General features: G+C 32.9%; 1 protein-coding gene across 1 annotated transcript in view; it reads right to left on the reverse strand.

The window, feature by feature from the left end:
• Window positions 1-1,300: 1,300 nt before the first annotated feature.
• LOC129229276 (nucleolar protein 56-like) overlaps window positions 1,301-27,293 on the reverse strand; it is a 52,415-nt gene continuing 26,422 nt past the window's right edge. Inside the window, exons 8-14 of the mRNA XM_054863548.1 lie at window positions 17,222-17,370; window positions 12,398-12,519; window positions 11,747-11,908; window positions 8,793-8,933; window positions 8,401-8,565; window positions 6,880-6,963; window positions 1,301-1,453 (exon numbers count right to left, since the gene is read on the reverse strand). Of these exons, the coding sequence (XP_054719523.1) occupies window positions 1,445-1,453; window positions 6,880-6,963; window positions 8,401-8,565; window positions 8,793-8,933; window positions 11,747-11,908; window positions 12,398-12,519; window positions 17,222-17,370 (832 nt within the window). The 3' untranslated portion in view covers window positions 1,301-1,444. The remainder of the gene's footprint in view (window positions 1,454-6,879; window positions 6,964-8,400; window positions 8,566-8,792; window positions 8,934-11,746; window positions 11,909-12,397; window positions 12,520-17,221; window positions 17,371-27,293) is intronic.

Raw genomic sequence — 27,293 nt, forward strand, 5'->3', positions numbered from 1 at the left:
GCGCTAAAACAAAAATTGTTGCCACAAAACTTTAAAAAAAAAAAAAAAACTCAAAAAATGGTACAAAATACAAGAAAATATTAAATTTGGAAACAACAAAAACCTAAAAGCTGAAAAAACCTAAATTGGCAACACCAAAATAAGAAACAGCAACCCTAAATGGTCCGTAGGGAGTGCCAGATTTGGCGCGTAATTTTTTTTTTTTTGGGGGGGGGGGTATATCAAAGTTACACCTTATATATGTTAGTTCAATTTATATTCAATAATATAATTAAGAATCAAGTTAAAATAAAGCATGCTTATTATGTAACATCAACGTTAATTCATATTTCACAGGATGCACTATTGTTTATCACTTTTTAATAATATAAAGAAATCATAAACTGGGGGCAGGGCATCTATACAGATACAAACATACATTAATGCTAATCATATAAGCATACATAATTTCATTTTAAAAGAATTCAGGAAAGGAAAGAAGGATGTCATCCAGCGCAAATGCCTCCTCCCTATCCTGTAGTGATATTACTGTGTTTCATGGAATAAAAATAATTTCAAGTAATGGGGTAAAAATTTCAGAATTAAAGTATCTATATTTTAAAAAGATGCTTGCATCCATTTCAATATCACCAGATGCAAATGCACCCCAACCCCTATTGATGCGACTGCATTTGAAAGATGAAATATAATTTTGAATATTGGCGAAAATTTGCAGGCAGTGAGATGAAGCAAAGTGATGTACGTCGACTGTTTAAAGTTTTGAGTAAAACACCTTTAAAGACGAGATCCTAGGTAAGCTTCCATTGAAATTTTTTTCTAAATCTTGCTGATAGCAGCACCTACCAGAGTTACTAGTACTTGCCCATAACAGAGAAGATCTCCTAATATTTGCACCAGATATCTCGAAATTTCTAGTTTTGGCACTTGCATCTCTTTGCTTCTCACTGCCTCAATTGATGTATTTTTATTTTCCACAAAACCAAACTCATTTTGGGTGTCACCTGGAGCAGACCCACCATAAGGAGGCTACTGATGTATTTATACTTAAAAAGAAAGAAGATGTAAAATTCCTGAGAGTAAATTTCATCGGCCAAGTTGTCGCTATCAGTCAACTGAGAAGCATCAAGGCACAGCAAAGTAAAATCAATCTCGATCGCTTACAAACGAGAAAATGTTTAGTTTGAGAAAAAAACCTGAATGAATTTTAGAAACTTGTCAATTTAATCTTGAACATATTAACTATATTTACAGAAAATATGCCACTTTCAGATTTAATAACATAAAAAGTCTTCACACAGGACAATTAATAAAAACTAGTTTATTATCTTTATGCCGCCATAGCTTTTCAGCCACCATACATGAGTTACTTCTCATGAGTTATCTCTTTAGTCCGTGTACCATATGTACCAGTACACCATGTACCAGGAGGTGCATGGTAACTTCATCAGCTCTCCTAGAAATAAAAGTTTATTAATACACGTCCATCAATATTCAATGAAATGTTAACTCTCCACAGACAAGAAAATATATTTTTATTCCTATGTACTTTTAACATTCACATAGCTGCCCACTCTCCCGATTCGATGGGGAGACTTCAGAGTTTTGATACCTTCTCCCAAACTCCCTAATGAAATAAATATCTCCCGGGTTTGAAGCAGTGATGTTCCCATCAAGTTTTCTGAGTGTATACTCCCAGTAATCCATTACGCACAATATGTGTATGCGATCATATACATAATGTCATATTATGAAAATTTTATAAACTTGAGGGTATACGCTATTCGTCTAAAAAATGTTTGAGAGTATACGCCGTATATGGTGTTATACCCTATAAGAATACCACTAGTTTAAAGTATAATTTTTGCAGAACCTTTGAATGATAAGATTTTTCGTGGAACACAATTTAAGAAACACTCATTACATTAGCAAAGCAATGTTTTTAGGTTAGTACAGTGTGGCAACTTCCAGTAAGTGATGCCAAAAGGATGAGAAAAGTACATTCAGGACAACAATATTTAGTAGTCAATAACAAAGCTGATAGTTAGCACCGTGATTACCTTAGGAATACTTTCACGTTGAGGGCAAGGATTTTGAGTTAGTTTTAAAATCTGTAACTTGTGAAAAACTCTGGTTTTAGCCATTTCGTGTAAGTCAAATCGTATTGTAGCGCAAATCCGATGAACTTACATTTGTTTCTTATGTGTGGCATTGGTATACTTCACAATAACCTTCAAAAGTGGCTCCTAACAAAAATCAAATTTAAATCCACATGTGACTAGACAAAAAATGTCGGGACAACTACTTGTATCCTAGGTAGAAGAAGGAAGAATTGGAGGGGGGGGGGGAGAGAAAATGGAGACTGCTTCTTCTTTGTTCATTTTACACAGCTTTAACAGGGTTGCCATCACAGGGGGGAAAATATCAAATAAAGATATAAAATAAGAGGAATTAAAGAATTCCTTAACTGAAATGACATGATGATAGTATATATATTTAACTTTTTATACAAGAAAAAAAAAAGCCTTTTCATAACCAAAGATAAAAGTGCAAAAGTCATACAGAACAATGAATATTGATGACTAATTTCATGCTCTCTAAATTAAATTAGCATAAAATGCATGTCAAATTATACAATAAATAATTCTTGCTTTATGATCGATATTTTAAAATTTACTAAAACAAAACCAAGAAAAAAAAATTAAAGAGAAAGTACTTTTTTATCAGTTTAAATTTTTTGCACTTCATTAATATTAACAAAAAAATTATTTTCCTGTATTTATTTTGTTAGTTTATATAATTGAGCACTGATTTTGCAGTTTTAATTAAAAAATTCCCTGCATTTTTCAGGTTTGAAAAAAAATTTCGAAGTTCCCTGGTTTTTTGTTAATTTTTCGATTTCCTGTATTTTTCCTGTTTCTTCAGGTTTCCCTGCGGCATGGCAACCCTGTTTAAATTAAATATAAGGAAAATTCAAGCTGCAGAAAATAAACAACCCTAAATGAACAGATGCAGTATTATAATTTATTATTTACTTAAAAAAAAAATTCTACTGTAAATTGATAATTTAACGTTGATGCTTTAATAGTTTTAACGTTGAGAGAGAAAAAGCAGATGATCAGCACAACACTCATAGTGCACTTTTATAACAGATAATACATGCATACAGTGACCTCTCACTTATACGCGACCAAAGGGGACAACAAAATTTTCGTGCACAAGTGAAATTCGTGCATAAGTGAAAAACCCAAAATTAAGCTTAAATGCAATAAGTTAACATTAGTTATAGTAATACTGATAACTAATAAGCTCATAATTTCCGTTTATGAACTGTAATTTAATAAAAATAAAATTTGAAGTTGTACGTTTTGTCATTTTTTACACACACTGTACAGTACGTAAGCAAATTACCCAAAATCTAAAAAATGTCACGTGATCAGTACTATAACCTACGTGGATGCAAAAGATCCTCGATAGTCTACGTCAATGCTTACCGCTTGATCACTAGAACCCCTATAGGGACCTTATTGACTACGACTTTATTAGTGACGTCAACCTTTTCATATGTAACCCGTTCTCCCCTCTCGATGTCAATTACAAGAATAATTCGACCCACAATTGCACACTTGTGCGAAAAAGAACGCGTTCTTGGAAGAATCCGAACAATGAAATAAAGGCGTGTGAATGTATTCCAAGAGAAAGAATAAGAATGGTACAAATCTTCCAAATAAGCAAAGCGTAGATAGGCGATTTCACTAAAACGTGAAAAAATTTTATGACACATAAGTGAAAGGTGCATTTTAGGTTTCGCGTATAAATGAACAAGAGATAATCGCCGGCCGGGCCCGTGAGAAAAATGCGCATAAACGAAAAACGCGTATAACAGAGGCTGCGTATAAGCGAGAGATCACTGTACTTGCCAACCTTTAAAGACAAACAGGAGATTCCACTAGAGGTATATAGGTGATTCACCAGCTACATATCTTCGCAACAGAATTATTAAATTATGCTTTTAAATAACATGAACACTAAATTTTAAATGAAATGGGGATTTTTCACAGATGTAAGCTGATTGGTAGCAGCAAGAAAAATATACCTGCAAAGGAAAAATAAAAAAACAAGGAGTGAATTTGCTTAAAGTTTCGTACATTCCCCAGTCTTTACCAAAAAAGTAGCTACAAAAATTTAATTACTAAAATCCGAAAAAAAAAAAATCAATATAGGATTAAAATAAAATAAAAATTAAGTAGGTATAGGGTAGCTCATGTTAAAATAACTTCAAACTTCCAAAATAATTGAAATATTTCCAAGATGCAAAAGGATTGAAATCTGCTGCAATTTTCGGCAAAGCACATGTTTAGTTGAACATGCAAATTAATTAGCATCTAAAAAATTAATTTTAACAAAATGAGTAATTAATTGGAAAAATTCTTATTCCCTGACATTGGTAGACAAGAAAAGTTCAACATCTATTGACAAGAAAGTGAATTTTGTAATGATTGACTGAAAAAAGTGCAAAAACGGGAGAAAATCGTAAAAAACAGGAGATGGAAGCAAAAAACGGGAGTCTTCCGTTAAAAACAGTAGAGTTGGCAAGTATGTACATGGATAATCCGCAGGAAATTACGGTACTCAAGAGCTGATGTGTGCATCACGACTTCTTTTCACACCACTTTAATGATGATAGTTCCTCGGAGTAAGCAAGGAAACACTTAAAATGTTTTCACCCCTAATTCATCATAAACCAACGCAAAAAACATTTTTCGGAGGTAAATTTTCCTACTATTGACAATTTTAACAGAATTCAATGTATAACTCCTAAATATTGCCAAACTGAAAGCAAACTTACAATTTCACAAATCCTCCTCCCTTTTAAAGAGTGAGATCGTATTAGACAACCCCTTAGCGATGTAACAAATATATGGCCCTTTAGCTGAATACTCATTACTCGATAACAGGGATCAAAACGACCAATTGACAAAGTAAAGGACATTTTTTGAAAAACATATAGGACATATTTTGAAAAAATATATGATTTATAGGACACACACACACAAAAGAAAAAAAAAGATTAAATTTTGCAAATACACATCATAAAAAACTAGTGCCACTGATAAAAATTGTTAGGCATACCTTATTTGATTCTTTACTGTCAGAACATAAAAATTTAAATTTCTCACACACACACACACACAAAAATAAATAAATAAATAAAAATAAAATAAAAATGATGACAGTATTATGAGAAATAACAATTTGTTTCAATTAAAGATCAAAATGGTTTAGAAACAAATTACATAGAACTGCTTGACTCTTTCTGAGCAGCTTTTAAATTTTTTCTTAACTGCACCTCTTACGGCTTGCCCCGCCTCAACGTCAATCATGCATTTACATTTGAGTCCTAATTTTTAATTTCAAATTCCACTCATCTATCATTCCCTGCACTTTTCTTAAATCCTTTCAGTTTATCTCAAGAAGATTTTTTCGTTACATCATTCGATTTAGGTCTTATTTCTTCCAGATTTTTTTTTCTTTCTTTCTGGTCCTTATATTTCAAGTGTGCTGCTTTGCAGCACACTTGAAGTTTTTTATTTACATCAACAGTTTCCACAGGGTGTTTTACCGAGTCTTTTATCACTCTGAGAGCGACAATTGTGTCTAAACTCATGTTTGGTTTGTCAGTCACAATTCTTTTGTTAAGCCTCTCTCCTCAGAAGTTTGGCCATGAGAGAAAGTCAGGACAGCTTTAACAAGTTTGGTTAAATTGGGATAGTGCAGCTTTTTATCCTTCAAGTTAAAGATAAAATTCCAATACTTATTGACGGGGTTATCTGCTACATTCTAAGGAATATCTCTGTCACTGATGTACATTAGGGTGTATCCAAAAATGAAAATCGTTTTTTTATTTTTTATTTTTTTTCAAGTCTCACACCCTCTTATATTTTTCCTTTTATGTAAAAACAACTGTAAAAATTTTCATATAATTTTAACAACGCCAACTTGTGCCGACTTGCGTCTGAAATTGTGAACCAGCACTTATGTACTAGGCTGAATCGAGAAAAGTTTTTTGGGAAATTCTAAATTTCATGTTGATAAAATGTTGCACTTATAGCCCCATGTGTACCACAAAACATTTATATTACATTTATATACAAGCATTATATACATTTCCAAACTAAAAAATATTATGGTATACAGGAGGCTTTTTTTTTTTTTCAAAAAAATTGATTTTTTCTATTTATTTTTTAAAAAATTATACATAAATTTATATTTAAAATCAATCTTAAAAATTATTAGCGAACACATATTTAAATCAACAATTGCAAATGTATAATAATAAAAAAAAGTATTTAAAATGGAAAATTTAACCGAAACATGAAAAAAACCCATATTTTTGAGTACTATGGGGGAGACTTAAATATTGCCTGAGGGCAAAATCTCTTACTTAATGCTAATTATCTTCCTTATTGTTTATATTTTTCAGCTTTATAATTTCTAAAAATCTTATGCTTTTTAAAAAATACATAGAAAAATATTAGTTTTTTGGATCTAACTCCTGTAAATTTTCACCAGTTTTTCCTTTAAGAGCTTCTTTTTTGATGAAGCAGAGCATAACTATGAATGAAAGGTCACATAACTCATTATGCATAAGATGTAAAATTCCTCTGGGGTAGCAAAAATATAGGATTTTTTTTTTTTGGAAATATAGGATTTATAGGAAATATAGGACGACTTTGACCCCTGTGATAATCAACATTAAGTACTTGGTAACTAAAAAGTTGTGAAAGGAAAATTCCATTTTCAGCTCTAAATTCCTAAAAATGTCAAAATACTAACTGTCAACTTAATCAAAGTTTAGGTATACTCATTAATAAAAATTACCATCATTAGTGCTGCCCTTTTCTTTGCTTTTTTCTTTTCTTTTTTTATTCTCTTGATTTCGGCTTCATCTAAGTCCTCATTATCCTGAGGAAAAAAATTAATTAAAATTTTCTTCTAAAATAAAAAGACAAATAAAGCAGAATTCAGTCATACAAAACTTATTTCAAGGACTCGTAATACTTACAAAATTTGTAGGTCTTTTAAAAAATAAAAACCGACAAAAACATTTTCTCGCGATTGTAGCTGACAAATATTTTTTTTATTCCCACCAAGTTAGGAAGGGCAGGGGGAGTCAATGATTAGAATAACTTGGGCAGGGGGAGTCAATGATTAGAATAACTTCTGACGACAATTTAAATAGGTTTTCAACATAGTTAGAGCCCCCTAGACATGAAACAGCACCCTTATCCAACATTACATTTGTATTACTTAATATATTGCAGAAAATATGAGAAAACGAGATATATTAGAAGGAATCGATATCATATTAATTATATTGGGAAATAGATGTAGAACACACACATGTAGTTCTTACACACTACTACTAAATTATGAAAATAGCTCAACTTCAACTTGTTCAATGATGAATTAATTTCCAGTTAGTGACCGTATGTTCCCCTCTTTCTTCCTCTATCATCATCAAAGGTATTACGCATACAGCATAAAAAGCTAGTAGTACGTTGTTGAACACCATTAGAGATGTATTTATCCCCTAGTAATAATACAGTGATATATACTTTGCAGTTAGCGTTTAAGGTTAAATTTAGATAAACTTTCTTCGGTGATTTTAAACCTCCACTCCCTCAACTAGTACAACTACAGCCCCTAAGAAGAGCTTACCTTACTTAAAAGGCATAATTTGTAATTCTCTTGTAAGAAAAAGTTTACACAAGAACATAAGAAAGGCTCATTGCTTTAATTGAAAAAAAGAAAAAATGCGATGTAGTGAAACCACGAAAGTCGAAGAGCAAAGTAGCGAGGGACGACTGTATTAACAATTTTGATACAGTCGTCCCTCGCTACGATGGTCACTTTGTTTATGTATTTTAGTGCAGATTGTTTGCGTTTGAAAATGGATTTATCTCATAATAAATTGTACTTATTAACCCTTAGCTAATTACAACGTAATTTTGATATCTAGCATTTCAGAGAGTGTAATATTTAACAATAGTTAGATAGGTGGTGTCAAAAGCAGAGTACATACTTTACCTTTTCACTTTGACCCGCTATTTTACTTTGCCCCATGTTACCCTATATTTTATTTAAAAGCTCTCCCATGTATTTTTGTATCTATATAGCAGACTATTTTAATTGGATGCATGAAATTTCAACTGGAACAAGTTGAATTTAACTTCCAATGCCGTTCTTTTCGTCTGTATACAGTGTTTTGCTCTCTCAAAAAATAATGAATTTAGTAAAAATACTGAAAAATCAGATGTCTGAATAGTGTATCTGAGAAATACAAGCAACCTTTCATGTTGGCACACAGATCGCATCTGCTGGAAGGTCAATGCAACTTACTTTTACAGACACGTGAGATGAGTCATGATTTGAAATCGCACTGGAATCTACATTGTTTGAAGCATCAGAATGCAGGGAATTTTCCATTTGCTGCAGTTTTAGTTTTTTAGCCCTTTTCTTTTCTTTTTTCAATCTTTTTCTTGTCTCTTCATCCATTTCTTCTTCCTAGAAAAAGAAATTTTCGGAATTAGAGTGAAATTAAATGCAGATTGAATACATTTTACTCATTAATTTTATTTTAGAGAACAGATTCAAGAAAATATTTAGAAGTAACCGTGAACAGTTACAATAAACTTGTTATTTTAAGCAAATGCTACTTCAGAAGAACTTGCTTCTCATTAGATTTTAAACTTACTTTAAAAAATAGTTAGTTTAAAAGCAACGCATTTTACCTCTATTGATTCATCATGGTTGTTTAAATGTCCACTTAAATCAGCAGAAGAATTGTCCATAGAGTTTTGTTCCATTTCCTCTAGTTTTCTCTTTTTTGCCTTTTTAGCTTTCTTTTTTTCTTTTGATGACAACTCATCATCCTGATAATTATAAAAAATATATATATATTCTTTTTTTCACAAAAATAATGAAAACAAACAATGAGGACAAAATAAATCAAATAAACAAATAAGAACATTTCTAAAGTGTATTATTTGCATGAGTGTGAAAATAAATTTTCAAAATTCTGATTTTAATAGGAACAAGTACATGAAAATTTAAGCTGTATCTTAAATAAATGTGTCAAGAAAAAACAAATTTTTTTTGAGACATCCTCTCACAATTTAACTCCTCAGATAATATTTAAAATGTAGTCTTATTTAAGATGTACATCTTTAAACGCATTTTCAAACTATTAAACTATGATTTTTTCATGAGTTGATAAATGCTGCAGTCTAACAAGTTACTAATTTTTAATATTTTACATGCATGGTCTATGAAAATTTAACTTTTTTGGCAGCCCATATCCTTTTTTCTTTCAAATGCAGTAGTATACTCATATACAGAGTATACTCTCGAAATCTCAAAAATCTTGATATGAGGAAAAATTATTTTCCCCCTTGATTTTGCGTATTTATCTGTTATCTTTCATTATTATGTTGAAGAGTTTTTAATCAAAACCTTGTTATGTCGAATATTTTTTGAAGTCAAGTATAATTTTGCAGAAAAAAAAAGTTTGTCTTGAAGCAACTTGAGAAATGTTACCAAAAAAATTTTTCACACTCTGCATTATTTCTCTCAGGAGTTAGGAATGATTCGGAGAAGCTTACCTGTCACTTTCATTCTAAAGCCCAGGGGGGGGGGGAATTAAAATATCAAGAAGCCCAAAAAATCTCTAAAACCTTTAGTCCCCTTCTCACGCCATTTCGTTGGACCTTTTGACCCTATTTCCACCTCCGTAGGGGAGATAAACGGAAAACCCCTTTAGAGATACAGGGAATGGTGTAATCCTTTGTCCAACTTCCTTTGTTCTGGGGAGCTCGAAACTCGTTTGAAACCGTTCTGCAACTTTGGTAACATAAATCTTTGATAAGTTTAGTTGCGGTAAATCACTACATACTGCTACTTCACTAGAGTGTTCTTTTTTCGCTATTATTTTTGGCTAACTTCAAAAATTAAAATTTTTGTCAATGTATTTAGACTTTATTTTTAGCTTTCATTACATGTTTCCACTTATTTTTAACTATCTTGACTAATTTCCAGCATGTTATTTTATAATGATCATAACCTTGTTATCTTGAAAACACGATTTTTTTTAACCGTCCCTTCGACTTTGTGATGGAGTAGACTGTAATTTTCTTTCAAATTTTAGCATGTAATAAAAAACTGATTCCAGAAAGTTACACATTTTTAATTTAGGTTCCATGTAAAAAATCTAGAATTCTCAGCACATATGAAAACTGAATTCTTCAAAGAAATGTTAATATCTGCATATACGAGTGATATTTGGGAAATTAGTATTCTATGACGCAGGGTGACAGTAGTAGTTTCCACAGGGTACCCTTATTTTCCTGCAGGATGACATTTAACAATGCAAGTAAGGAGTATTTTAAAAAACAAGCAAGAGTTTTTGTGCTTTTTAAAAAAAAAATTCAAAGTCTAAAAAAACATTTAGTTTTAAAGCTATGCATGCCCTGTACAAAAATATATTAATGACTGATTTTAGGGAGGCTCAAAGGGTATGATGTGCACTCTTTAAAAGACGTCTTCTCTTATCCAATAATAAATTTTTAAAACTTATTCTCTCAGTTGAGCAACTAAATACTTCAAAACTATTCTGTAAATAAACAGAACATTTGGTTAGCTATCATAGCCACCAAGCTGTGGAGTGTCATATTAACAGTATTGGAGTAAGTCTTTTACGGAAGCATACATTTAGTTCACTAAACTTCCCAATTTTTTTTTTTTTTTTTTAGAATTCAAGGGTACATAATGTTGGAATTTGCTACTGCTTGAGTGGATTTGTAGCAATTAATGCACAAAAAGATGTCTATGTGCATACCAAGGAAGCAAATTAAGAAAATTTTGGCTTTTCCATCACTTTATTAGAAAAGGAAATAAACACTACGAAACTTTTTCAAAGCAAAACCACAAAATATAATGACAACCATATAAACCAATTTAATTATGGCTTAATGAACAAAATAGTTCAAATTAAAGTTTGCGTCGGATTTCGATCAAATTTAGCAGGAAGGTACTTGGGCACCCGAGAAGGAACGTGGGGTGTTTTTTTGAAAGCCGAAAAAGAACCCAACTGTTTGAATTTTAATTTTATTACCCGAAAATAGTGTTTTTCTATAATATGGGGGCGTAAAAATTCTTGCAAAAATTAGAATAAAATATCCACAGAACCCCCTGATTTTTCTTCTGCATCAGATAAGTTTTTTACTAATGTTCCAAAGTAATTAGAACATGAATTATAACTTTTTAACCAATATCATGCTAAAATGTAGGTGAGCCTTCAATTAGAAATTCATTGTTGACCACAGTCATTCTTGAGGCTATGTTTTTATTAAATACCTGTAGTGTGAAGAAAATGATTGAGAAGAAAGACCTGTTGCCTTTTTTTTTTTTTTTTGAATATGAACAAAGTCTGGTTTTTGTTATGAGACTTTTCCTGCAATTTGGAGACATAATTTTTTTTTCTTTTTGGTTATTTTTCAGCAATATGTCAGGATATTTCACAATTTTTTTTTTTTGTTCAAGCCTGATTGCATTGATGCGAAACAGCGAGTAGAATAATGAAATGTAAATTATAAACCTGTTTCTTTAAAAAAGAAACTTTTTTAAGCTATAAAAAGACTTAAAAGTTATTTTTTAAGCAAAATGCTAAAGCAAAAACTTGATCACTTACATTCAGAGTGTCTTGCTCATCATTTGCACTTTCATTTGAAATTAAACTAAATTCAGTGGTTGAGTTTAAAACAGAATTTTCCATTTCAAGCATTTTTTTCTTCTTTTCTTTCTTTTTTGCTTTCTTGATTTTTTTCAGTTCTTCTTCTTGCACAACTTCAGCCTACAAAATTAAAATATGAAACCAAGAACTAGAATAATTTAACCATTTTTTGCATAGAGGTAGTTCGCAAAAATTCAAGAAAAAACACATATATACAGTTAAACTCTAAATCTCTTAGCGAGAAACATTGTATTCTTTATACAAAACACTACTTTTGTCTCCTGAGGGAACAACCACTTAATCATTTATCGGAAAAGATGAATTTTTTTTGCGATCATGAAATAGTTTTCATACTCCCATGAATGGTCCGTAACTAATGAATTTTGATAGCCTAGTTAAACTAATTTTATGGTCATTTTGATTAAATTCTTATTTCTAATACTGTAGATACATATTTTTCTTTAGAAATAAAAATAAAGAAAACTGAAAACAGTTTTACTGATGATTATAATGATTTTAGTGAAATCCAAATCCAAAGATTTCTTGTAAAATTATTTAGCTAAAGTGAGAATAATGAGTGAGCAAGTTTTCCTTCTGTCAAACTTTTACCTCTTCTAAAGCATCTTTCATAACATCACAATTTTTTGCAGGTATTTCTCCAGTATCATAAAATTTTAAGCGATCTTCAACTTGTTGGCGCAGTTTTTCTCCAAACTTTTCAGTGGGTACATCTGAAAAATACAATTACAAGTAAGAAACAATGATTTTAGGTAACAAGAGGCACTGAATGATAAGATCCCAAATCAACTTTATTTGTTTTAAATGAAAATTCTACATAAACTCCAAACATAAAAGCTAACTTTTTTTTTTTGAAACTTATGTATTATTTGCAGCCAGATTAGGGGAGTAACGACAAATTAGTGTCTTGAAAGCATTAAAAAAAAAGAGTATTTAGCTCAGTAAAAACCTTGAACAGCATGCTGTCAACAAGAATTAACCATTGGAACTGATTGCAATATTAAAAATTCCAGGTAAATTGACCAGGACATTTGATATATTGACAACGAATGTGATAAATAACATTATATACGTATATAAACACATGAACATTACATACAGTGGGTGTTTATAAATTACTCAGAGACGCAATGTCAGAAATTAAAACACACAAATGTGAAAAATCCTTATAAATATACCATAAATTCAATTTTTTAACACACACACGCACAAAAAACTTATGACTTTTATCTCAATCCTTATTTGAATTCAAACCTTTAAAATTCAAATGAATGCCAGAGGCTGAATGCTGAATACTGTTTTCGTATAAAAGAGATTGTCTTAAGCCAAGAATGTCGTTCATAAATAATTCCATTCCAAGCACATTGACGCCTGCATTATAAGCATAGAAAAATAAAATTGAACGATGGGTCAGGTAAAAAGAATAAACAATTGGTGATGGCATGAATTACAAAATATATATATATATATATATATATATATATATATATATATATATATATATATATATATATATATATATATATATATTCATATATATATATATATATTATATTCAGATTGTGTAAAATAATTTATGATATTTAAATGAAAAGGGATAGTTAAAAATTAACCAATATAGTACAATAGAAATATTAAGGGAAAAATGCCTAATATTATTATGAAGCCCCATTCATGCACATTAATAACATTATTGCTTACGTTTAAATGACAGTAATAACAAAATACGTAGCAGTTTTAAAAAGTAAGGTAACAAAAGCTCTGACAGGTGTAGATTCTCAGTACGATTAAAAATCATGCTGAAGATAGCAAAGACGAAGCTTTTTAACTGTACCAGCGGATTTTGCTGGGTGTCCATTAACGGGACATAATGTCAATTTGAAGATGGCTGCGTTGAGACAAACATGTCCCGCCAATGAAACAAGAACTGTGATAATGTTGCATTGGGAGGTATTTTACCACCCTCCTTACAGTCCCGACTTATTAGCTAGTGACTTCCATCACTCAAGGCCTTTAAAGAAACACTTAGAGGTCTGGCATGGAAGAAATCATCAAGAATTTGAATCAAGATGACTTGCTGAACCGCAGAATCGGTTCTGAACTGCTGACCTCCCAAGTGGTTCTTTTAGGCTCCAAAAGAAGACATGTTTCCGTCGATGCAGCCACCTTCCTGACATTTTGTTTTGTTAGTGGACAATCAGCTCCATCTACTGGTACTCTTTGAAACTCTAATCGTCTTTGTTCATTGTGACCTTTAATCATACAGAGAATCGGAACACCTGCCAGAGATAGTTATTTTAATTTTTGAAACACTCTTGTATTAACTAGCTTGGCCATTCCCCCATCATGTGTGGGACTTTCTAACTCGATAATTTCACCAACATTTTGCTATAACCTTAATATTTTTATTAAACAGGAGTATGCACATTTTTAATCTTTGTTTGATGAAAAGAAACTCTTGAAACAGTATTATTTTTATTAAATAGCTTTTTCATTTAAAATTAAATTTATTTGTATATGTCATGTGCGTGACATTCAAAGTCAACCTCGTGCAGTTTGCTTCTGCATTACTTAATTTTTTTGCTCTATTAATATAGCAATCACAAAACAAATTGTACGTTTTGAAAGCTAAGGTTCCAACGTAAAGGAAATATATCTCATTTGTGGAGAAATAATAATTTAAACAGTCCCGCATTTGATGGTTCCCATATTTCATAAAAAAGGAATAATATTAAAAGATAATGGCAAAAATTTTTCTTAAGAAATCACATATACCGTGTGATTTTTGAAGAAATTACATTTTGTTCATTACCCTTTTAAATTATTACTTTTAATGAAATGTATGAAGTATCACCTGCGGACAATATCTTAAATCTTGATAATTTAAGAAAATATAGATAGATTATTAAGATCAAGGGGCGGCAAAACTACTAGAGCCGGCCTTCCCAACAGGAACTCAATTTCAAAGTAGAAAGATTTTGATTCCTTCAGCTTCTAAACATCTATCTCTTAGCTCAGGTTAAACGAAACTAAATGGCAACTGATAGTGAGGTATTTCTCATTTAGTACATTTTGATTTAACAGGGTGGCGACAGAAACTGTGAAAAAAAGTTCCCTGACTTTTCCCTGACTTCCCTGATTAGATTCGTCAAATTTCCCTGATTTACGTTACCAATGATAATGGTTTCCTTTCTTTGCTCTGCTTAAAATCCATTGTATGTTTATATAAAATGCAGTATTTTAAACGTTTTAAGTTATGTAAAGTTGTTGAACTAAAGATATAATTTTAAAAAGATGCTGTTTTTTAATTAAATGTTAAAAAAAAAATCAAGTCAATTTTTTTGGAAAAAACCCCCTACAAAACAGTATACAGTAACAGCATTAAAAATAGTTATGTCTAATACACAAGTAAATTGGCATTCGTTCTTTTTGACATTAGTTTCTAATGGTTTCGATGTGGGTACTATCACACCTAATGAAATTTAAACAAGATTGAAATTTAAGTAAATTTTCACCGTCAGAAAGTTAAAATCATCAAAGGCGAATGAAGACGATCTTTCTGAGCTACCGCGAGATAAGAATGAGCATTCCAATACCCTCTTATTCCGAGTACAAAGGATGTGAAAAGTAAAAGAAACCAGATTGTTTCCAGGAAACTATTTCGCCCCGTCCAGATCATTATTCCCTTCTTTGATGCAAATCCTGGTTTGTGCAACCAAGTACAAATCTTTTCTGTACTAAAAGAAGGGCGTATGTTCTCTTCTACACGGGCTACTATGACGCTTGATGTCTCTCACTCCTTGTAAAGGCAATGTATCAATACAAAAGAAGATGTCAAGTAGTTTACAGACCATCTTAAACTGAAATATACTGTGCGGGTATGTACATTTGGATGACAGGAATTGCTGCTGCTTTTCCAGCGAATTCAGAAGAATTGCTTCCTTTTGTTCATTCATAAAATAGAGAAGAAAGAGACCTTCTCTGTGTAATACCATATGTCAGAAATGGTTTCAAACTTAAAGCGAAGTTTTTTTCTTATTTTAGGCTTTAATATTTCGGGAGACAGAAGAAAAGAGCGATATATCCGAATGAGCGATATAACGAGGGACTACTGTATTAATTTTTTCTATTTGGAAAGTTATATAGAATTAAAAAAAATACTTTACTTCCAGTAACCAATTAGCATAAGAATTTTAAGAAACTATTAAAATCACTCTTAAAAACATACGTGTATTTAAGATTGAACTAAAAAGTAATTGAAATTATTTGGAACTAAATTTTCAAACAGTATAATAATTGTTTCAAGAAAAACAATAGTGAAATAATAGAAATAATGTAGTTATTCTAATATAACTATTTGACATATTTATGCAAAACAGATGAAACCTTTTGATATCTATTCATAGGGAGCTTTTCTCTAATCAAGAACATAGGTTTTAATGAATGATTACAGCATTTTAACAATAAAAAGATAAAGATATTTACTTAAGTGCACAAGTTAACTCTATTTCAAATGATTTCAGTATGTATCGAAAAAAATCTTAGGTTGCTTTTGTAACAAACATAAAATACAAGAGGGAAAAAAAACAATTGTTTAATTTCAAAATATATAAAAGAATACAACTTGGTTTTAAAATAAAAGAATCATTTAAGCCTGAAAAAAAGAAAACCTTTCTAATCTGTTGTGACAGCAAATAGTATAACGGCAAAAAACAATGTTTTTTTTATTCAAAGTTCAATTTTAGCAATTGCATAAAAAATGCGAAGCAGTAATAACTTTTAAGCTTTTATCAGTATTAATTCAAAAAGCAAAAATTTCTTCTTGAAATCTTGATTACAATACGCTTATTACTTCGAGACAATGGAATAAAGGTAAAGGAGCTAAGGCATTAATGATGGTTTCCTCTTTGCCAGTAGGGTTGTTTGTTTTACGTAGTATTGAAAGGCGTGAAAGCAAACTTCAAGCTAGGTAAAATAAACAACTTTACAGACACAGAAGCAATTTTAGGAAGTTCAACCTGTGGTTAATAAGTAAAATGCAATACTTTGACGTTGAGGAAAAAAGATGCACAAATATGCGGCAGTGTATAATCGCATCTCATTAACTTTAATTTTTTTTTTTTTGAACAGACAACTGGCCGAAAATTCATAGAGAATTAGGGCACTTAATTTTGCAAAGCAAAAAAAAAAAATTTTTTTTTCTTCATCAATTCAATTTTCCCTGATTTTTTGTTATTTTTTCGAAATTCCCTGATATTTCCCTGATTAATAAAGTTCCCTGACTTTTCCCTGATCTCCCTGATTTCCCTGATCTGTCGCCACCCTGATTTAAGCCATTCAACATTTTATTTTTACATGAATAAAATTCTCCCTAAAATCACACAATAATAAATAAGTATGAAAGAAATTAATCACCTCGGAAGCAATCAATTCGTGAAGCAATTGAACATTTACTTGCTAAGTACCGAGATATTCTTCCTTTATTTGTTTTACCAGCCCTTCCTATGAAGGTTGAGTGATAAATCAAGCCATATTTAGGTGTGTTGCCTCTAGTCTTTAGGGCTCTAAAAGGAAAGAAAATGAAAATTGTGACACAATTTACTTCAGGGCTAGAAAAATCTTTGAAATTTTACATGTCGTCCCGGGCATGTTTGTTTAACAAATACATGCCCAAATAAAATTTTACATGCCCAGTTTTTTTTTATTTTGTTTCAATTTGTCACATAGCATTAATCAGACAAAAATTAATTTAACAGCTTGATATCTGAATCAAGAATTATTTCAATATAAAACATTAGTTTACAATAAGTCATTAAATTACCAATACCTAATTAAAAAATTACATGCCCAGCCGGGCAGATAAAAGATTCATGCTCCATCAGAATTTTTACATGCGTTGGACATGTCGGACAAGATAATTTTGGAGCCATGATTTACTTGCAATTTTATCTTTCAGTCTAATTCAACAGAAAAAGCTACTCAGTACTACTAAGTTGTCACCCAACAAGAACATTGATCTTGGTCAGAGGTAAGTTTTAGCAAAATGCTGAAATGTGTGTGTGTTACACATTCTCATATCTTCCTAAAGACCATAGTGTGCTTCTTCTCCAGGTAAATATTAAATTCAAATTTCTTTTATGATACCTTTAAATAAATGAAACCTTTAAATACAGTAGCTTTTTTTAAAATGAAAATAAACAATTGTGGACAATGTTTACCATCAAGAAAACACATGTTTGGTTTTTAAAACTTTGTAATTCCCCCTTTTTTTAAAGTAATGCATTTATTTGAGAGACATAACGCCCATTAAGACTGGCAAAAAAACCCCTCTTACCTTAAATTTTAAAATGGAGTTTCTTTTTTTACTTTCTTCTATATCTAATATATAGAAGAAAGTATTGGATTCGTGCAAATTTTCGAATTTCGACGGATTCGAACGTTTTGAGGTGTGCTGAGTCCATTTCGACCATTTTTGGAAAATGTCTATCTGTCTGTGTGTGTGTATGTGTGTGTGTGTGTGTATGTATGTATGTATGTGTGAGTGTGTGTATGTATGTGTGTCACGTCTGTGTGTGACCAGTTTTTTGTGGCTGCTCTACAACAAAAACTACCGCATGAAATCGAACGAAATTTAGTACACATATGTGCCCCTATGTGAACTTGTGCCCATTAGTTTTTGGCGCGAATTCCTCCAAGGGGGGTGGAGCAATGGGATGTTTTTCGAGTTACGCGTGCTTGCTATTCCTCAGGAAGTAACTGGCGGAATCAAACAAAATTTGGTCCATATGTTGGTATTAACAGGAACAGGTGCTGATTCAATTTTGGTGTCAATAACTCAAACGGGGGTTGAGCTATAGAACGTTTTTTGTCGTCAATTGTGACAGCTGTATCTCAAGAAATAATGAACGGAATGAAAGAAAAATTTATCGGCAAGTAACCCTTAATGGGTATAAGAACTGATTTTATTTTTGTGTCAACAGCTAAAAAGGGGGGTAGCGCAATCACCCGTTCTTTTTTTCCATTTTGAGTACCCTATCTCAAGAAGTAATGCTACGTTCTGGTTGAAATTTGGAATATATGTGAATCCATATGTAAACAGGCTTTGGTTCGATTTTGACGCCGATCGCTCCAAGACGTGTTGATTTTTTTTTTTTTTTTTTGCGAATAAAAATATTTTTATTAATGCAACAATAAGAAAGACAAATCGTAATAGATTGTCGTCTGCGTATTTCTCGTGATTTTAATTGTATGGAAATGATAGGAAATATTATCTCAATGATTTAAAATTTTTAACTGTTGCCATCTTATGTTTGTTAATAAATAAAATATTTGTAATTAATTCAAGTTAAGCTTTTAAAGTAACTTTCAATTTTCGCTCTTTGTTTTGTTTTTACAATAATTCAGACATTGGGATGGTCGTCAAGTTTTTGCATGTGTAATTTTGTTTTTGTTAGGAATATTGCTTCCTCGTCAAGCATGGGGAGGGATCAGAAAAAGGAAAAATATAGAAGAAAGTTTCGTGATGGCCACAACATACTAGTTATTATTTAAATTATTTATTTTTTATTTTAACAAGAGCGAAAAATGATTTGCTTTATTTTCGTAGAGATACCCTGGTTTAAAATGATATTTTCATTTTTATGTATTATTATTTTTTCATTTTTATGTCATTTCTGATCAAAACCAATCGTTACAAAATGCTCAAAAAGTATATGTAAGTAAAGAAATGTATGAAACAATCAAAAAATAGCATTTTTATAGGTAAAAGAAAAACATTTTTACATAATAAAATCCTAAAATTTAAACCCCTAAAAAATCCCCCCTAAATTTAGGGGGGAATCCCCTCAGTTGGCAACCCTGGTTTGTGTTTAAGATTTATTTTTCTATTGAAAGAGCAATCCCCCTCCTCACATCGCCAAAGACGTTTTAAGACTTCTATTTCAAAAATGTTTCGAGAAAGACCCCTGAATCCCCTAACTCTTAACTCACTCAAAAATAGTCAAAATAGCATTTCAATACTTCAGCATGGAGAAATTTTCGGGGGAGAGAGTCGCCACCCCCCCTCCCCTCCCTGCCCCTAGTGCGCTAAATTTGACTTAAATTTACTGTTCTGCCTTTTCATCACCGAAGTTTTCAGAATTTAAGTTCTAAAATTTATTGAGAGAAAGCCTTCGAATTCCCTCTTCTTAAGTCCTCCAAACATTACCTAAAGCTGAGTTCTGAATACTTCAGCTTTGAATTTTTTTGAGAAAGGGGGACCCGGAACCGCTAGGTGGTTAAGTTGCGCTTTTAAGACTCCAGTTTCGGAATTTGGCCTAAAGAGAGCACCCTCTTGACATTGCTAAAGACAGCCTAAAAGTTTTAAGACTTCAATTACAAACACTTTTCGGGAGAGGGTCCCAAATTTCTTAATTTGGCCCCCCCAGTTAATTTCCCCAAAGTCATTTAAGTATAGCCTCAAATAGAATACAACATCTACAAAATATTTTCATGTCAGAACACCAAAACCATCTCTCACAAATTCACCAAAGATTGCTTAAATTAGTGTTTTTAAGACTCCAGTTTTCGATTTTTTTTAAAAAAACCTCCCTCTCCCCATTTTTTCAGCCTAAACATTTGACTTTTTAAATTTTTAAGAGTTTGCAGAGGAGAAATCCTGAACCACTCCTAGCTTCAAAAATGGCTTTCAATTCAGTTCTTCCACATTTTATACTGGAGCCCTTGAGTAGCCCCCCCCCCTTCTTTTTGATTGTTCAAGATATTAATGTTTTAAGACTTCAGTGTTGTGGTTTAATTTGCAGACTTACCCTCTTTGCAAGAGCAGCTTTTTTTCGCCAACTTGTGCTGCAGTTATTTTTCTCCTTTCTCTCCATCTCTCCCCTTCCATATTTCCATTCTAGCAAGTGTGACATTCGAATTTAGTGATTCCATAAGTCTTTGTCAAAAATGCAGAAACAGTTGCCCATCAGTGTTTCAAACCAGCTCGAAATCCCTCCACCCATTCTTTTCAAAATTCCCATTTTCATTAAAATCTTCAAAATCCCAGATAGTTCCCGTTTTACATGGTATGTGGACACCCTTTGCTGTGGCGTAAACATTTCATCTCGTCAGCAATTACCCTCAAACGGGGATTCAGATTCAACTCTAAGACATTTTAAGAGCGCACATAATTTTCATTTATGCGTGTAAAATTTGCAAAAAAAAAGGAAGGATGATCAATAATAGCAAGAGAAAAGGCTAAATTTTCAATTAGAGACGATTATTTCCAAAAAAATCAGGTAGAATAGTGAGCAACTCCGCATTCTGCAATGAAGTGAGTTGAAAATAACAGAGCTGTATCTAAAAAAATTCAAAGGGCACAAGTCTAAAAGCCACTCCTCCAAAAGCACGCTGTAAATAAAACAAACCCAAGGCGGAAAATTGAGAGAATGTCGATGTAAATTCGTGGTTATGGAACGGTCCTGTAATAATAAAGCATATTTTTCAAACACTGAATTTTTCATTTTTAAGTAAAAACTGAAAGAAAGTCATGCAATTTCTTTTTGTCTCGAGCTCCGTCTCGGAAATTTTGTTCAAGACGGAAATCCGTCCTGAGATGGAAGATCTTGCACCCATGGCGTGCTAATAACATGCATAATTGTATACTATTAGTGGTCAACTGAAACACCTGTTCAGTATTAACCGTTTACCCGCCAATGTTCCAAAAATGGAACATCATATTTAAGTGAAAATTTTCCCAAGAAATATCGTTAAAATAAACAAGTTTTTTTTAATACAGTTTAGTCTTATTTCAAAGTATTTTTTGATTTCCTGCTTAATTGTTTATATGTTTTCAATTATTTATTGCGATTTTTCAAAGATGAGTGTTTTTTTTAGCTTTTTGCAACTTTTTCTTATAAAATTTACCAAAAATTGGCTTTTTCAGAAAAATGTGATGATATTTATTATAGTTGTGAAAAATACTTCAATGTATGATTTTAAAATGCTTGTAGAAATGTACAATGATATTTCTGAAAGGTGTACCCCTTCAAAATAGCATGTTCCAATTTTGGAACATTGTCGCTTTTAGGGAGTCAAATTTCCAAGAAGTAAATCGTTCGACTTCCAAGGGGAAATTTCATTTTTCGTAATATATGTTTCTTTTTTTTCTCATTTTGAATGTACTCTGATGTAGATGTTGGCAAAACCAAGTAAGTTTATATTTTGAAAGGATATGACGTTTCGTTAGCAAAGAAAATAATAACAGTCTTCTGTTTGACGGACTATATGGCTCCGAATCCACACCTGCTCGGACAGCTACATTGTCACGTGATAATAAAAAATAATATTAGTGAGCGCTTTATTCTTCATATTTTAAATGCAGTTCAATAATTCGCTAGCTTTGTTTTCGAGCGAAACGAAATTCTGTTTGACGTATACCAACTGTTCATAAATGTTAAAAAATGTCTACAAGATTTCTTACTGTGGAACAAGCTGTGGCTTATTTAGAGACATTGTCAGATTCGGATTTGTCAGATGTAGATATATGCCAATTACCCCCTTATGAACTAGGCAATATCACTGAGGAAGAATAGATGTTGACAGAGATGAAATCCTACAATTTTTTGGTTTGTTGCTATTGAGTGGGTACCATTCTGTTCCTTCTGAAGATATGTATTGGAGCAGTGCAGAAGATACATCTGTGCCAATTGTACCAACAGTTATGCCTCAAAATCGTTTTCGAAAAATAAAAAACAACTTTCATTGGATGGACAACCATGAATTAAAACAAAATGACAAACTAAGAAACGTTTTCCCTATTTACGAAGAATTGTGTAAAAACCCTCAACAATTTGGTGTATTTCATGAAAAATTGAGCATAGATGAATCTATGGTTCCCTACTACGGTCGGCATTCATGTAAAATGTTTGTTAGATGAAAACCAATAAGATTCGGCTTCAAAATTTGGATGCTGTGCTCTTCAAGTGGATATCCATATTCCATGGAGATTTATTCAAGCAAAAAAGTAGGATCCCCTGATATGCAATTAGGATCCAGAGTTGTAAATGATCTATTATCAGTTTTGACTGACACGTCTAAGCATGAAGTATACTTTGATAACTTTTTTACATCATATGGCTTAATTTCTCAGCTATCATAAAAAAAAACTGTACGAGCAACAGGAACAATTCGTGAAAACCGAACTGGCCATTGTCCACTGAAATCCAAAAAAGCCCTTTCTAAAGAAGATCGAGGAAATTTTGACTATCGATCTGATGGATCAGTGTACATGTGCAGCTGGAATAATAATGCAGTGGTTACAGTAGCATCTAATTGTTATACACATGAGCCACTTTATCTGTAAAATGTTACTCAAATGCGCAGAAATGCAAGATAGATGTGCCACAACCTCATCTTATCAAGAGATACAATGAAGGGGGGGGGGGGGGGTGGACGTCTTGGATAAACTTTTTGGGAGCTACAGACCTCATTTGAGGAGTAAAAAATGGTGGTGGAATCTTTTTAGTAATGCTCTGAATACTTCAGTTGTAGCCAGTTGGTTACTTCATTGTGAGTTACACGAAGTCTCAAGATGAAGCATTTAGAGTTCTGAAGAGAAATAACAACTGTCCTCCTAAGAAGAAAAGTACGAGTAGAAAGTCATCCAGGGCCTCGTTGTCCTTTACATAAACGATCAAGAATGTCTGACGGACATTATATTGTATCTGCATCCCAAGGACGTTGCGCGGCGTGCAAAAAAATACGACTAAGAAATGTTTCCATTGCGAGAAACGACTTCACCAGCAATGCTTCCTTTCATATCATGGGCATTAGATATTTCTGTATTGGATTTTCTGATTCTGATATGTACATAAATGCAATTTAAAATATTACTTTTTCCGCAATAAAGTATGCTAAGATAAAAACCGCATTCAAAACCTCTTAGTTTAAAAAAATTCTCTTAAAAAAAAAAAACTTCATGCAAAGCGCCAATGTTCCAAAAATGGAACACACTGAAAAACATAGTAAAAATTTTTTTTTCTGGAAATTTTATTTTATTTCTGTATTTACTAGACATAAATAGACATAATTTCAAAAAATTACTCAAATTTGATCATTTGTCAATAGTTCGGCGGTTAAACGGTTAAGCAGTTAGTTACTGCTTCTAAGTCAAGGCAGAACTACAAATGAAGTTTCAACCGTCATTAACTAGTATGTTGTGGCCATCACGAAACTTTCTCTTATATCTTTCTTATGAATTCTGATCCCTCCTCATGTTTGACGAGGAAATAATATTCCCTGCAAAAATAAAATTTTGCACACAAAAACCTGACTACCGTACGAATTTCCGAATTATCGCAAAAGGAAAGAGCGAAAATTGAAAGTTAAAAGCCTTGCTTAAATCCGGGTTCATGCTCAATTTGGATAAAAAAAAATCCATGACTTTTCCAAGACTTTTTCAGAACTTCATAAAATTTTCCATGACCTTGTTATACAAAGGGAATAGTACTATTTAATGTAAAACTTGACAATTTCCGGAAATGGGCATTAGAAAAATTGTTACGTGAGTGCCACTATCTCATTGGAGCACTTACTTGTGACTGAAAAAATATCAGTGCACACTGCACAAACTAATAAATTCTTATTTTCTTTATCATACAAAGTCAAGCAAAATAAAAATATAGTGAATGCAATACACTGATGTTTAAATGTCTAACAAATATTTAATAACTTGGGCCAAATAAAAATTCATGGGACAAAAATTGAATGAATCATTACTAATTTTCCAATAATAAATTTAATTCATAAAAACATTGTCCTTTGGTGTCAATAGTGCATCTAATCATCCATGTAACTTGACAGTATATGCGTTCATTAAAATAAAGCCACGTTTTTTAGTAAATTCCTTTTTCTAAACCAGATATTTCAGTTGGCCATGAGGATCAGTTTTGCGAGCTGTATGTAGGGTATTACTGTTTTAGAGTATTAGAATTCCCCTATTTCTATGTTCTACTGCCTGACTAAAGTCTTCATTTTTTAAAGCCTTCAACGTAATAAGATAAACTCGGGTAAATTTAATAATGAATTTTTTACAAGTAGTTGACAAACTTGGATGCAATTGAATTACTTTTTGAGGGGGCGTGGTAAAATCAAGAATGTGCAAGTTCACTACTACAAAATACAAAATATAAGAAGTGCTGAAAATAATGGTGAATTCAAAATTAGTGACGCTCCAGTAGTAAATCACATTACAAAAAAAGGCGAGCGGCTGTTACAGAAGCAGATGAAATTGGATTCCAAAGCTCAGATTTGTTTTTGAGATCGTTCAATATATATGCAATATTACTAAATCACTCAATATTTCTAGCGCTCTTTTAGCTATTGTTACTTTTTTACTACCCAAGACATTGCTCCACCCTCCTTGGAGGAATTCGCGCCAAAAACCAATGGCACAAGTTCACATAGGGGCACAAATTTTGTTCGATTTCATGCCGTTGTTTTTGCTGTAGAGTGGCCACAAAAAAACTGGTCACACACAGACATTTTCCAAAAATGGTCGAAATGGACTCAGCACACCTCAAAACGTTCCAAAACGTCAAAATTCGAAAATTTGCACAAAACCAAGACTTTTTGTAATGCGCTGCAATTAATTCATATTACTAAATAACTTTATTTACAAAAGTTCAACTCTTAATGTTTATAGAAAATGAATCGCGAGAGTAATCTGGCTTTTCAAACAAAATATAAGTACATGGAATACACCACCAGCTCAGTCATTTCCAGCCGAGGACTGCAATTTCGTGCTTATTAGCACTCATCAGCCCGGCATAGGAAAGTGACTGAGCTGGAGATGGAAAACCTCTGAAGGAAGCCAAGAGTGCGAAACAAACTGGTAGCTAATACAGGATTAGCAGACCAGACGAGTGACCGAAGCAATGGTTCGGTTCAACTCGAAGATTGAACGCGAGGCAAGGTATATTCAGTAAATTACCGCCCATTAGCTAGGGCTAAAGCTGAAATACATGGAATACACCACCAGCTCAGTCATTTCCAGCCGAGGACTGCAATTTCGTGCTTATTAGCACTCATCAGCCCGGCATAGGAAAGTGACTGAGCTGGAGATGGAAAACCTCTGAAGGAAGCCAAGAGTGCGAAACAAACTGGAAGCTAATACAGGATTAGCAGACCAGACGAGTGACCGAAGCAATGGTTCGGTTCAACTCGAAGATTGAACGCGAGGCAAGGTATATTCAGTAAATTACCGCCCATTAGCTAGGGCTAAAGCTGAAATACATGGAATACACCACCAGCTCAGTCATTTCCAGCCGAGGACTGCAGTTTCGTGCTTATTAGCACTCATCAGCCCGGCATAGGAAAGTGACTGAGCTGGAGATGGAAAACCTCTGAAGGAAGCCAAGAGTGCGAAACAAACTGGTAGCTAATACAGGATTAGCAGACCAGACGAGTGACCGAAGCAATGGTTCGGTTCAACTCGAAGATTGAACGCGAGGCAAGGTATATTCAGTAAATTACCGCCCATCCAGCTCAGTCACTTTCCTATGCCGGGCTGATGAGTGCTAATAAGCACGAAACTGCAGTCCTCGGCTGGAAATGACTGAGCTGGTGGTGTATTCCATGTATTTCAGCTTTAGCCCTAGCTAATGGGCGGTAATTTACTGAATATACCTTGCCTCGCGTTCAATCTTCGAGTTGAACCGAACCATTGCTTCGGTCACTCGTCTGGTCTGCTAATCCTGTATTAGCTACCAGTTTGTTTCGCACTCTTGGCTTCCTTCAGAGGTTTTCCATCTCCAGCTCAGTCACTTTCCTATGCCGGGCTGATGAGTGCTAATAAGCACGAAACTGCAGTCCTCGGCTGGAAATGACTGAGCTGGTGGTGTATTCCATGTATTTCAGCTTTAGCCCTAGCTAATGGGCGGTAATTTACTGAATATACCTTGCCTCGCGTTCAATCTTCGAGTTGAACCGAACCATTGCTTCGGTCACTCGTCTGGTCTGCTAATCCTGTATTAGCTACCAGTTTGTTTCGCACTCTTGGCTTCCTTCAGAGGTTTTCCATCTCCAGCTCAGTCACTTTCCTATGCCGGGCTGATGAGTGCTAATAAGCACGAAACTGCAGTCCTCGGCTGGAAATGACTGAGCTGGTGGTGTATTCCATGTATTTCAGCTTTAGCCCTAGCTAATGGGCGGTAATTTACTGAATATACCTTGCCTCGCGTTCAATCTTCGAGTTGAACCGAACCATTGCTTCGGTCACTCGTCTGGTCTGCTAATCCTGTATTAGCTACCAGTTTGTTTCGCACTCTTGGCTTCCTTCAGAGGTTTTCCATCTCCAGCTCAGTCACTTTCCTATGCCGGGCTGATGAGTGCTAATAAGCACGAAACTGCAGTCCTCGGCTGGAAATGACTGAGCTGGTGGTGTATTCCATGTATTTCAGCTTTAGCCCTAGCTAATGGGCGGTAATTTACTGAAAATATAAGTAAC

This window comes from Uloborus diversus, chromosome 9 (genome assembly GCF_026930045.1).
Source record: "Uloborus diversus isolate 005 chromosome 9, Udiv.v.3.1, whole genome shotgun sequence".
Taxonomy (NCBI): domain Eukaryota; kingdom Metazoa; phylum Arthropoda; class Arachnida; order Araneae; family Uloboridae; genus Uloborus; species Uloborus diversus.